General features: G+C 34.8%; 1 protein-coding gene across 3 annotated transcripts in view; it reads left to right on the top strand.

Moving 5' to 3' along the window:
- Window positions 1–12,898, top strand: part of LOC131051075 (uncharacterized) — a 190,223-nt gene extending 177,325 nt beyond the window's left edge. The window contains exon 10 of one of the 3 annotated variants that reach the window (XM_057985464.2): window positions 12,400–12,898. In XM_057985464.2, coding sequence (XP_057841447.2) covers window positions 12,400–12,453 — 54 coding nt within the window. In that variant the 3' untranslated portion in view covers window positions 12,454–12,898. Of the gene's footprint in view, window positions 1–8,419; window positions 8,760–12,399 lie in introns of those variants that run through there. The other 2 variants (XM_057985471.2, XM_057985503.2) reach the window with 2 other exon arrangements.
- The last annotated feature ends 847 nt before the right edge of the window (window positions 12,899–13,745 follow it).

Below are 13,745 nucleotides of genomic sequence, written 5' to 3'. Positions count from 1 at the left end.
AATAGCTAACTCCTTTATTAAATATTGGGCAATTTTTTCTTCACCCCTCGCACACTCCCTTGTTAATTGATTTGAGATGGGGAAGGAGGAAATGCTATTGACAAAGTCACCAAAACCTAAACCAAACAACACGGTCAATCACCACATACCAACAATCATGATATGTTTGTATTTTCACAAAGATAACAAAGTCCCCCATGACAATACATTATTTACAAGTGGCCTAGATCCAAAGGCTCAAAAAAATGAATTCTTGTCTCATATGACTCAAGGGTGTTCATTGCAAATCTACTATTGAAACTAGATTAATTAAGGTCAATCTCCCACTAGCAAGGTAGTCTTACAAAGCCCCCCATGACAATATATGGTTTACAAGTGGCCTAGATCCAAATGTTCCAAGATTTAAACTTTGTCTCATATGACTCAAGGGTGTTCATTGCAAATCTACTCTGAACACTGAATTAATAAAGGCCAATCTCCCACTAGCAAGGTAGTCTTGGCTCATTAGCAAACATATATGTAAACTCTCATAGGGTTTAGTCAAAATAGAAAGTGGAACCCTCCTCCTTGCCAAAATCTTTATTGATTATGATTGTTGTAATGGTGAGAAAAAATAGGGTTAGGGTTAAATTAAGATAATAAAACCACTAACAAGTCTAATCAACCATAACATTGAGGGGAAGAGGAATCTGATAGATCTAACCTTGATAGATCTAGATTCTGATCAAATTCTAGGCTTCCTAAATGGGGCTATTTCCTCCTCAAATTGAATTGAATTTGAATTGTTAAAGATTATGACAAGATAGTGAATTATTGAAGCAATTTGATAGAAACGATATGCTACAGATGTCGTATGGAGCCACCAACCCGGATCTAAGAAGAAGAAGATGATTCAGATATGTTCCCACAAGTGTGGCTTGATTTTTTGGGACCAAGTAGTATTAATTCGCCATGGTCCTCCAAATTTCTCGCAGTCAAAAGATGAACCTGTTCATCTTTGCGAATCTTGTTGATCCTCTTGAACACATCTCTATACCTATTTATTGCACATAGAAAGAAGTGTTGGAATTACTTATCTAAGTTGTCATTAATGTCAAATCTGGTGATCCGGATTGGTGTGTGTCATAGGATTGGTATGAGAGATATCGTATATGCTGAGTTGCAAAACAATGGAAGATAGGTATGTATGCAAAATAGTGGAAGATAGGTATGGATGCAGAATAGTGAACAGTGGAAGATAGGTATGTATGTATGTTACATATTGCAAATCGTTGTTGTTGTTGTCGCAATTTTTGGTATGATTATTGCTCTGGAATTATGAAGACATGAGTATCTGGATATGAGAGTTTTTGGTGTTGGTTGTGACATTTGGTCATGTGCTTTGGATGTTGTTCTCTGGATGTATGTTTGGATATGTTGTGATGAGTGGATTCTTATGCTCCAATTCTCTATGGTTTCCTTTGATTGTTGCTAATATTTGTTTGATGATTTGTTGTTCATGTTTTGAATCATGCAATGCTGAGAATCGTGTAATGCTAACTGGGATCGTGATTATTACGCTCCAAAAATTTTGGTCTTCCATTTTGTGCTCCGGTAATTGCGGCATTTTGGTGGCATGTTGTTTTGATACTTCGAGGATGTGTTCATTTTTGGATTGGCCGACTTTGAAGACTTATACTCTTCGGTGATTGTAGCGTGTATCCTGATCATTAAAAGTGTTCTTTTGTAAAGTATCTCGATGCCAACTTAATGTATATTTTCATATATATAGGTTGAGAGTGTGTGTGAGTATATATGAGAGCATGTGGAAGCATATGAGATATGGATTGAGTATATTGCGAAGATGAGTGAAGGATTAATGTGAAGGAAATTGGTGCAGTGAGTTTGTGAAGTGTTTTTGGAGTGGTTCTTAACTGGATCTATTGCAAGCAATTAGTATATTGTCAAAGCTTTGACTGGAACTGATTTCATGCATGGGTAGATGCAATTTTTGAAGTTCGCTCCATTTGGCAGTAAGCCTTTCCGATAGTATGTCGGTTGTCTTTGAGCAGTAAGCTCTTCAGGCAGTGAGCCCTCTGGTAGTGAGCTTATTTTTGTAGTCTCATATAACTAGTTATATTATCTTGAAAGTTAACTCTCTTCGTGGTTTTTTCCCTTATTGGGTTTTCCACGTATAAAAATCTTTGGTGTCTCTAATGTTGTTGTGTTATGCAATTTATTTATGTGTTTTATTTCAAGAATAATTAAGATTAAGGTCAGCATATTATTTGTTTCAATTTTAAAATTTAAGTGGAATACTGATCACCCCCCTCTCAGTATTCTGGTTTGTTCAACAATTGGTATCAAAGCTTGGTCGCTTGCTGCTAGCTTAATCGCTTGAGGGAGATCATGATTTGAACAGATGGATCCTATGAAAATGCATGGAGAATATGAATTGGATGAAGAATTGAAGACAACCCTTGAAGATCTTGAAATCGTGGAATCTTAGAATAAAGAATTGAAAGAGAATGTGAAAGTAGCGAATGAATATGTACAGAAGCTTAGAGATCAAATCCGGAAGTTCAAAGCTAGGCATAGAGAAGTTAACAAGGAATTGAAGCAAGCAAATGAGACTATTGTGAATCTAAAATTGCAGATAGAAGAAAGAAGGAAAGTGGAAGAAGGCCTGAAGAATAGAGTTAATGTGAAGACTAAAGAAATTGAGAAGTTAGAATAGGAATTCTTGAAGCTGAAATCAGAAGCTAGAGTTAGTGAAGGCAGTGTGTTATTAGATCAACTATTGTCAATGCAGAAATTTCACAAGGATAAGGAAGGATTACAATTCACCGATGATTGTTTTTAAGACAAAGGTAAAGGGAAGGAAAAGATGGAGATTGAAAAGTCAAAGTCCCGACTCCCAGGCATGCTACATACAAACCTCTAGTTCGACATCCTGATGCTCAATGGTACTCATCATTTAATGGCTATTGTTTCAGTGCAATTATTGTGGACATAAAGCTATAGATTGCAAAAGAAATGTGAATCGGAATATTGAATGCTTTAGATGTGGAAATTTTGGACATAAGGCTAACAACTGCAGTATCAAGTTAATAACAAAAGCTATAAATCGTTTGTGAATGGAATGAATGGATCACAAGTGAATATTTCATTTCATGGTCATTGTCACAAATTTCATAAATTTATTTATTAAGCTAATCAGTGCAGAATCAGAGGAAATTTGGTGAACTCGGGATAGAAGAAGCTAAAGTGCTACAGTTGTAACACATATGGACATTTTGCTAACAATTGCAAGAATGACAAGACTTCGGTAAATAAACGTAAAAAGAATGCAATGGTATGGAAAATGAAGGAATCTATTGAGTCCTCTGTACCCATGTTCGACGTGGGTGCTTCTTCCTCCAAAAACTTATCTAGTGGCTAGTGCTTAGGGGGGAAATACAATGAAAATCTATGTCCCCCCTATGAGAAGGAAATGCTTGTGACAACACAGGCTAGTGTTGATATTGCTAGTGATATATGTTCCAACAGATTGCATATGCAGAAGAGTAAAGTATCGGCTAACGTCATTGCGATAAGACATTTTTTGCGGCGAAACCCTAGGCACTCCAATTAAGATAATATTCAATGTTTCAATCATTTTTGCATCGTACGTTGAAGAAAAATTGAAGAGCATAGCAAGCAAAGAAAAGAAGGAGATTCAGAGCACAGATCGTACACAAGGTATTTTTCATATCTCTATCTATGGATTCTAAGATAGCGACTATTCAGATAATTGAGAATGTGTGTTTGGATGAGTATAATCATGAGAAAATTAGGAAATTGGGAAATTCTTTGTCAAATGAAGGTATGCGAGAAATTGGGAATTTAGGACATAAGGCTTTAGATCTTTGGAATGAATTTCCTTGGTTCGAAGATGAAGACATGATAAAATTTCTCTTGAATAGCATTGAGAATGATCATATGATTTTGGACAAGCCATATCCAATTTTGAAAGAAGCTATTTTTGTTGTGTCTAATTTATGTGATGATGGACCCCTAGCGGTAAAGAAAACGATCAAAAACAAAGAAGTTGAAACCCTAACGAACGTCATAGGTAATCTTGACAGACACTCATAATTGACACTATTTCCAATTCAATAGTGAGGTATGTTGCTTATAGAGTTTCTTATTAAATCTACTTCAGAAATAGAGAAGGTTCGACGTCCGCTATTGTTGTATACATTGTGCATTAGATGGTGAGAGAAATTAAGAACTTTGATTTATGTGAGTTGATGAGAGCACAGTTAGCGGAAAACATCAAGATGACTAAGGAACAGGGTTATCCTTTTAGATTTGGCTCCTTGATTGCATGTTTGATGCTTTACTTAACAAAGTCATTACCTCATTATTGATCTAATCCTTTTTTGCCAACATTAGAGCATCGATGCCTGCTGTGAAGCCTGCGCCTACTGTGATCGCGAAGTTTGCAGCGGTGCCTGCCTCCGTGAAGTTTGTTGCCCTAGGGACGCATGTGCATGCCGCCGCCACGAAGCCTGTTGCCCTAGGGTCGCCTGTGTATGCCGCCACCAATGCCCTAAGGAAGTCTGTTGCAGCGATATCGACTGTCCAGCTCCCTGTATCCCCTGTAACGACTGGTGAGAATGTTTTGCATGGCTCTGAGGCTGTGAATGGGGGCTCTGTGGGGGTCCTGCCTGGTGTTGTTTCTATGGGGGTCTCGGATGGAAATACGGTGCCCTCAACTGATGAACGAGATGCCTATGGATTGAGGCCTGTGGTTGTATGCAAACCTTTGGTTTTCAAGGTGTCTGATGATACTGATATGGAGATCATCCACACTTCCTCGGTGTTTGAAGCGCATGGTCTGATTTGCAAGTTTTGGGGTTTCTGGCCAAGCCTCCCTCAGCTGCACACTTGGATTTCTCAAAGCTAGGAATTGATCATAAAAGGTTCAATTAATATCTTTCCTTCTGCCAAGGGTTTTTTTATTGCCAAATTTGAATATGAAGAGGATAGATCAAAAATATTAGGTATTAATCCTTTCAGCTGGGAAGATAAATTTATTTTGATGGTTAATCCCTGGTTCCCGGGCTCTAACCCATCCACAGATTCATTTAATGAGATTCCCATTTGGGTTAGGCTCCCTAACCTTCCCCTTCATCTATGGACGAACTCTCTACTAGAGGAAGTAGGGAATGCTTTAGGAGAATTCTTAACGATTGATAAGGAATCTTTCCAGATTTTGGTTAACATTGATGTCTCTAAAGGGCTTCCAGCTGAGTTAGAGATTGAATCCTCTTTGGGATCTTGGGTCCAACCGCTCGACTTTGAAGGTATCCCCTTTAGATGTCGAAAGTGCTTCCAGACCGGACATATTGCTCCACGGTGTGAAACAGATAAAAAGAAAAAAAGATCTGCTACTTGGTGGAAGGGGGCATCCTCTGAACACTATTTTGTTAAAAAGAAAAGCTTCTCCCAGGTGGTGGCACAGGTGCCTCAGGCTGATGAGCCTCTGGTTGTTGCCTCTATTCCTCAGGATTGTGTGGAGGCTTCAGACCCTCCCGCATCCTAGACTGCTGCTGGATCCTCTATTGTCCCTACCGCTACTGTTCTTGCAACTTGGATGGTTGGATCTTCTGTTGTCCCCGCTTCTGCTGTTCCTGCCTCTCTGGATGCTGGCCCTGTTCCTCCTGATTATGGGAGATCCTCTCTTTTGGATCCTTCTTCTTGGCAAAATGTTGCTGCTAGGGTTGAGGAGGGATGGATTACTATTAAAAATAAAAAATCTAAATCGTCCCAGTCCTCTTTTGATATGACACTTAGATCCCACAAGGGAAGGACAAATTTTTGATCCTTCCTGGTTGGGTTTGGGTTGTTGGTTTCTTGCAGACTGTAGGGTCTTGGTGGGGGGTTTGTTGTTCCCCTTCTTTTGTTTGGTTATGCTGGGTCTTTATTGTGTACAGTTTCTTTGAGAGATCTTTCAAGTTTATCTTTCGGTTCGGGTTACAGGTCCTTCTAAAACCTGTCTTGTAAAGGGTTTCTGGTCCCTTAAAAACTTGATGTTCCTTCATCAAAAACAAAGTCATTACCTCTGAAGGAAAATATTACATGCAAATTGAATATTTCTGTTGAAAAACAAATTTTTCGATATTTAGCTTGTTTGGAAAACAAAGATCTGGCATGCAAAGAATATTTCTTAGAGTTTCGGAATAAGAAGCTTTTCTCTGGTCTAGTTCCTAGTTCTATCAGTATTCTTGAAAGTTCAAAAAAGAAAACTGTGATGTCTCCTCCAAAATCAATGAAGAAGACAAAAAGTGAAGTTGCTCATGAGGTTATTTCTTTGGATGATCCAAAATCGTTTGTTGTGATTAAGGACAAGCATGTTGAATAAGTAACAAAACAGAGGAAAATGATTTGTGCGGTGTTGATAATATTCTAAGTTTGCTAAAGGAAGAAGTTGCATTGAAAAAGGTTGGTGAATTGTGGCTTGAGCATCTCTCTTATGATCATGACCAAATTGAGGAAATTCTAGCTGGTTATCTGGTCCAGAACTATATTTCTTTGGACAGTATTGTAGACATCTCGTCGTATGTCCTGTGTGAAGTTCTTACAGATCGGATGAAGCAGTCTGTTAAGGCACCAGTTTCTGAAGAAGACATTCAAGATAACATGGAGAAGCAATGTGTATATGCTCAGAACAGATTATCTAAAGACATAAGGAATATGAGAGTTTATGTGGCAAAAGCAAGCAAAGTATGCAAATATTGTTTTAAGTGGCTTGCAACAATGGAACAATTCAAAGAAAAAATTGACTCTATTGAATATGAGTTGTGTTCCTTGGGTAAGGTGTTTGATATTTTCAGTGAACTTGATGGTGCACAGAGAAAAAAGATAAACTCCTTGCAATCAAATCTTACATTTTATCAGAAATAGAAAGAAGATGTGGTAAGTATATTCTTGAAAGTAAAAGAGATTGTTGAATCTCGATTAGAGCATCATTTCGGTATTCTCTTTGAAGCTGAGAAGTGTGAACGGAACATCTTTGTTCCTAGTTCGTTATCCGAAGCAGTTGATGCAATTGTACAGAATGACAGTTTGAGCTTGAGTATCCATTTGGCGATGAACTCATGGAAGAATTTTCTTCCTTAGTTGAAAGAAAAATATAAAAGGATATTTGAAAAGCGGAAATGAGGTTTTTTTGTAATACAGTTGTGTTTTTTTGTCCACCTTTGTCCTTGATGTCAAAGAGGGAGAATTTTGGAGAAGCTTGGAGTTTTTAGGTTTTTGGAAGCTCTATCTAAGGGGGAGTTTTTTTGACAAACTTTTGAATTCTTTTGAAGTGTTTTTCCATCAATGACAAAGGGGGGATTGTTGGAATTACTTGTCTAAGTTGTCATTGATGTCAAATCTGGTGATCTGGATTGGTGTGTCATAGGATTGGTATGATAGATGTAGACACCTAAAAATGTCTCACTAATCTGCACTGATTATTCATCTTATTAATTAAATAATTATTTAATTAAATTCTTCTAAAATCACACCCTAATCATCATTCTTCACATTGTTAATTATTCAATTTCCATCCCCTTCATAATTCATCATTTAACTAATTAATTACGATTTAATTCCTGAATTAAATAATCTTTATTATCTAATTAATTCTATTTCTAATGATTAAATAATATCATTTAAATTGTTTAATTTATTAATTCATTCTTCAAATTCCCCAAATTCGGGTTTCAATTAATTTCGTCTAATTCCATCTTTCCAAATTCATATTTCACCAAAATCCAATTTCATCACATTTCAAGTAGGTGTGCATTTCAACTTCATCATTGGAAAATCAAAATTTTAATTCAAATAAAAATAAAAATGAATTTCAATTCAAAAGCCCTACAACACATGTTGAAAATCGAGACAGGTCAATCAAATCAATTAACTAAACAGTTAACTCAATAACTCTACAATCTTCACTCTTAACTCCCAGTCACCCTTTTCTGACTAATTAATCAATCCAGTCATCTCCCTAGTTAACTTATTTAACTATTCAATCTATCCAGTCAACTATCCAATCTATCCACTTGACAAATCAATCAAAGGAGTTAACTGATCAATCAAACCAATTTAACTATCAATCAACACTTGAGTTCCATTTCTCACCCCATCTCACCCAAATATCTATAAAAACAGTATCAATCATGTAGTACCCCTGTCGTAATCAATTTCTAATCTCGGTTTGACCTTGGTTAGTTTATCGTGTTATAATGTTATAGTCAGATGTTTTGATTTTTGTGTGTACTTGTTAATGTGGCTTTCGCACCAATTCGTATGCAAGTTTAGTTCTCCTATTTCGTGTTATTAATCTCGAGCCAACACTTTCATTAAGTTTATATATGTATGCATGTATGACTCTTGGTTGCAGGAGATTTCAGGTGCAGTACCGCATGGGTACAAGGTTCGTCTCCACTTGGATTCGCAGGTTTGAGTGTACCTCTTTGGTCTTTAGAATTTGGATTAGGTAGTCGTAAGACCCTCGGTTGACCATAGTCGTGCTCAACTGAGCGTCGTCAATCATATGTCGGTATCCCCTTTGGTTGGGTATGCAAGTCGTCTGTCTGTTTGGTTTTTCTAGGTTGTGTGTTTTGTGTGTGGTTAAATTGAGTATTTAATCTTTAGTATTTAATTTGATTAAATGTGTGTTTGCGCATTGTAATTAAAGGACTAAATTAAATAAGTTCCCTTTTATGTGATTAATCGTTAATTAGAATTTCTCAGTTCGAGTTGGTAGCAAGTTCAATTAAATGGTTAATTTTAAATGATAAATATTTTCAGTTATGCTTTTTGAAAGGAAAGATTTAAATTTAATTGAAATATAAATGCTTTAATTTCTTTAGCGTTTTGGAATAGAAAAGGTTAATTTCAACTATTTAAGAAAATCAATTTTAATTTGAAAAGCAAGTTTAATATATATTTTGATATAGTTGGAAAGAATGATTTTTTGAGATTAATTTTAAAAGAAAGTATTTTCAATTCAAAAATAAGAATTTTGGGATGGTATTTTAAATGAAAATATTTTAAATTCAAAAATGGGATTTTTGGTCAAAACTTTTCCTATTTAACCTAGGTTTGAAAATATTTTTGGGAGGATTATTTTGGAGAGGATTTTTGGAAAAATATTTTTGGAATGAAAATTTGGGGATTTTGGAATAAAAGAAATTTCTTGAGCTGGGAGGTTGGGCTCTTCATCAGATCTTTTCCAGGAATGCTAAATGAGGTAGGATTCTGGCTCATCTCTTTGATTTCTTGTTTTTTGAGATTTTAAGTATTTTTTTGGAATGAAATCTGGTTGTGTTTGTAAATAATCTCTTATATTTTGTGGAAAATGGAAGAGATGTCATGAAATCACAAACTCAAACCCTCCTAGCTTTCTTATCAAACCTCTAGTTTAAAATCTTGGTTGTTCTCAATAAACTTTGTTAAAACTCCATGATTGTTCTCAGATTTAAGTTTTAATCTGGGAAATTAGTTTGTTTTGGGCAAGATTGGTTGCATGGATTGGATAAATGGTGTAAATCCATCTTAGTTTGTCAAATATGATATTTTGGTTGGGAATATTTGCCTATTTTAGTTCTGGTTATTCTAAATTTGGATTTTTGAGAAAATCATGCATTCTGGAAGGTTATTTTTGTATTTTTGTTTTGTCTTTGTCTGAGACTTTGCATTTGGAGTATTCTATTTATTTTTGTAAATAAAATTAAAAATAAAATAAAATAAAGTAAAAATGAATTTAAACCCCCACCACGCAGGGAGGTAGAGATCTGCTACCAAGTGGTAGCAACGCTACCAATGGTAGCGGTCTGCTACCATTTGGTAGCAGCACTACCAATGGTAGTGTGGGCTACCAAGGGGCGTTTATATATATATATATATATATATATATATATATATATATATATATATATATATATATTGCTGAAAAAAAATATAATATTAAATTAATAGAAATTTTAAATGAAGTTTTAATTATTTAAATTCAAAAAAAAAATTAATAGTATTTAATTCAAGTTTATTAAATAATATTTTTTGATTAGTTAATTATTAATTAATGTATATAGATAAATATATGTTAATATTTAAGTTGGTTTGATGTTTATACAACGAAATTTTATTTCAATGGAAAAATGAATAACTTCGTAGTTTCCTTTTTAAATATATACTTCCATTTTTGGAAAGTATATATTTATTTATTTGCTTTGCCAAGATGAGAATAGTTCAGTGATTTTAAAAAAAAGAATGGGAATGATATGTTATTTTGAAAAATAAATATCATATGTTAGTTGATTAATTTGAATATTCGATTTTATATCATTGGGTGTTCTACGTATAGACTATTTATGTTAATGTGAATTTGGTTTCAAAACTCATGATGAATTATTTATGTTATGTTATGATGCATATGAACTTAGCGAGTTAGATAACCATGAACGATCTGTAACTAGATGAGGTAGATAACTGCAATCAAACTTAGATCCTTTAGAAAACTGGATCGATTTTTAATGTTTAATCAATATGGAAAAAGATTGTCTTTTTCGGTTGTTGCCTATGCATGTTTAAATTTTTGTATTCGTATTTGCTTATGAAATGGCAAGTCCTTGATTGTGATTGTTAATTATTGTCGTTTGTTGATTTGGGTACCTGTTTATGTCCATGATCTCAAGTTTTTACTATTTTCATGTGATGGTTTGTATTCAATCATGTCCTTTATGCGGGTGTTAAATATTGGTTTGTGGTAGACCATAGCTGTCAGGTCTCTAGTTAGAGTATCATCAGTAAGTGCACCTCGTATGAAGTTTTGTTTGACCAAGTGGGTGTTCCTACCGTGTTGAACTCCGTTTTCTTGATCTTGTGTATTCCTTGGTTTAGGAGTTGGTTTGAGTATAGTCTAGTATCATTTGGGAAAGTGGCTTTCGATTGGGGGTCGCGCCCAAAGTGGTTGATGGGTAACCCATCGGAAGTGTGTCTAAATAAGTGATAACCTAATAGCATATTAGAAAGTTAGTTAATGAATCACTAAGTAAGTTAATTGTGCCTCACGTATGGGATGAGTGCTAGTACATGCTCGGCATGTAGTGAGAAGGCCTGAAATGGCAAACCATCATCCTTGTCTTCACGAAAGGATGTGTGGGTCCACATGGGGCTTGGATGGGTCAGAGGTTCGGATTAGGTTGCTAGGGTAACCCAATGGATGGAGTCGGAACCTATGAAGACCTGCCATGGTAACCATACCAAGTTATTGATGACATTTGTCCCTTATGTTTGCTAGTGTGATGTTGTGTTGTTTTGATAGGAGCACTGTTGTGGAGTCGTCCTGATGTTTATGCCCTCGTGAGAACCTGATATCATGTTAGACCTTGGGTTGCGAAGATTTAGTTTCGTTGATGCTCTAGTTGATCTTTTGTAATTGCTTCTTATTATGTTCAGTTAGATCCTTTCCTATTGAGGGATCATTCATGTATTTATTTGACCAATGGGGTCGTATGTATTATTGGTTATGTTCGCCTTGATGGCAGGATTGTAAATGATGTGAACCTTATGTATTCTTCTCTATTATTTAATTAGCAAAGGGGTCTTGGATTTGAGTAGACTCGGAGATGTAGCCCACTAGGGGTGAACTCCGAGATCATTTCAGTGTTATGTGGTGTTTTACATTCTTATGTTTCCTTTTAATTTAGCATGTATGCACGGCATTATGTTAGTATGTATAATGTGGTTTAGATAAAGTTAATGTTAAATGCATGTATGTAGTCATCTTATTAAATGCAGTAAATTGGATCATGAAATATTTTAGATTAGATTAATGGAATATATTCAGTTATTGATAGCGCAATTAAGTATGCATGGAAAGAACTCATTAATTTATGATGAAATTAAAGTACGTTGTGAAATTAGATGCATGACTTATGTTTTAATGAAAAGTTTGAATGTAATGGCTGGTTAAATTTTATTGGATGACCTTAATCATGTCACCTATACTTGTTACCTCAATGGTTGAACCCTATCATGTGATCTATATTTTTATCTTACCGAAAGATAGTATCATTTGTTTAAGTATTATCTTGTCATTAAGTTATTCAGCTTAATTGGATTAATTAGCGTGAGTTAAGTTTAATGTTGAATTAAGTAATCACGTTGGGAAACTCTTTAGGTGTTATTTGAATCTTCCACTGTATATTCTGAACTTATGATAACTCGTTGTACCATTGTGTTGTGTTTAATTTAAAAAAAAATATTTGCACTTTATTCTTGTGTTTTAGTTTTATCCTTTCGAGGTTTCCTGGCGGGGCATTACAAATCCTCCATTATCAACAATCACTAACTTTGAATCTTTGTGCCCCTTGCAAGTTAGCAGTGCGATATCTAAGAGCTACCATACCACAAAGAAGAGAAGAACAATAGAAACAACATGAATAATAGGGAGTTTAAATTTGATCTATTTGATTAAAATCTCTTATTAAGCTAATTACTTTCATTGATTTATGTTTCGGATTGCTTTAGTAGTTAAGGATTCGTGATTTGCTTATTTCCTATTTAACATGATGATTTTAGGCATTCATAAAAGTGCAATAAAAGATTAGCTATGGGAACATGCTAGTAACTCCATCAAGGTATAGATGTTTGTTGGCAATGGAGCAATACTCAAGATTACAGTGATAACCTCATTGGAGCTATAGACGCTTGCTGGCAGCGAGGCTCTATCTTGGATGCTTTTAAAGTTAGAATAACTCACGTAGCTAGTCATATAGGATTCCAAGGGTTTTTAATGAGCACAAGAGTTTGAATTAACTCAATTGCACACACATAGGCAAAAGAAGACCGAAAGTTTTGAGAATCAGAGGGGAAGTTTTTCGCGTCTCCATTTGCAAATCCTAGTAACTCAATGTGTTAATTTGAATGTTCCAAGGGTTCTTGAGAACCAAATGATTGCTTATCTCTAAAATGTTTTGCATCTACAATTCAATTGGTGTATTATAGAATGATAAACACACGCAATCATCCTTGTTAAAATAGGAAAATGCAATTTCATTTCATATACTGCATAAGCATAGGTTTCATGTCTAAATTTCATTGTCTTGATAAGCATTTTGTTGATCATCATATCATAACAGGTCTGCATATTGGGGGCATGGCTTAAAAATTGCTAAAAATTAAAAAAACATGAAGAAAACAACAAAAATATCAAAAACATTCAAATACAATCTAAAAAGAAAACAAAAATCCAAAAACATGAAGAAAACGACCAAAAAATCAAAAACATTCAAATACAATCTAAAAAGAAAGCAAAAATTAAAAAACATCGAAAAAAGCTAAAAATCCAAAAAACATCAAATAATCCTAAAAAACCTAAAAATCAGAGACAACAATCAAAAACTCAAAAACAATCAATCAATTGCAATTCACAATAAATTATCCTTTGTAAGACAAACATTTGAGCAAACACAACAAAAGCATCAAATCAAAATATTTAGCTTAACAAATCATGCATCAACAAACAAACTATCAAGCTAGTCTACAACTTAATTGATCAATTGCCTATCAGTTTAAGCATCCTTATCAAACAACATGTCTTTACAGATATATCGTTCCTAAAATAGGCAACCTATCAGATATCATGTCCTAATGGATATATCTTTCGTATCAAACAATCATCATCAAGAAACACTTATCTTGGCAAGAGATCAGTATGGTTG

The sequence above is a fragment of the Cryptomeria japonica genome, chromosome 2 (assembly GCF_030272615.1).
Source record: "Cryptomeria japonica chromosome 2, Sugi_1.0, whole genome shotgun sequence".
NCBI lineage: Eukaryota > Viridiplantae > Streptophyta > Pinopsida > Cupressales > Cupressaceae > Cryptomeria > Cryptomeria japonica.
This window is presented reverse-complemented; position numbering and strand designations above follow the sequence as displayed.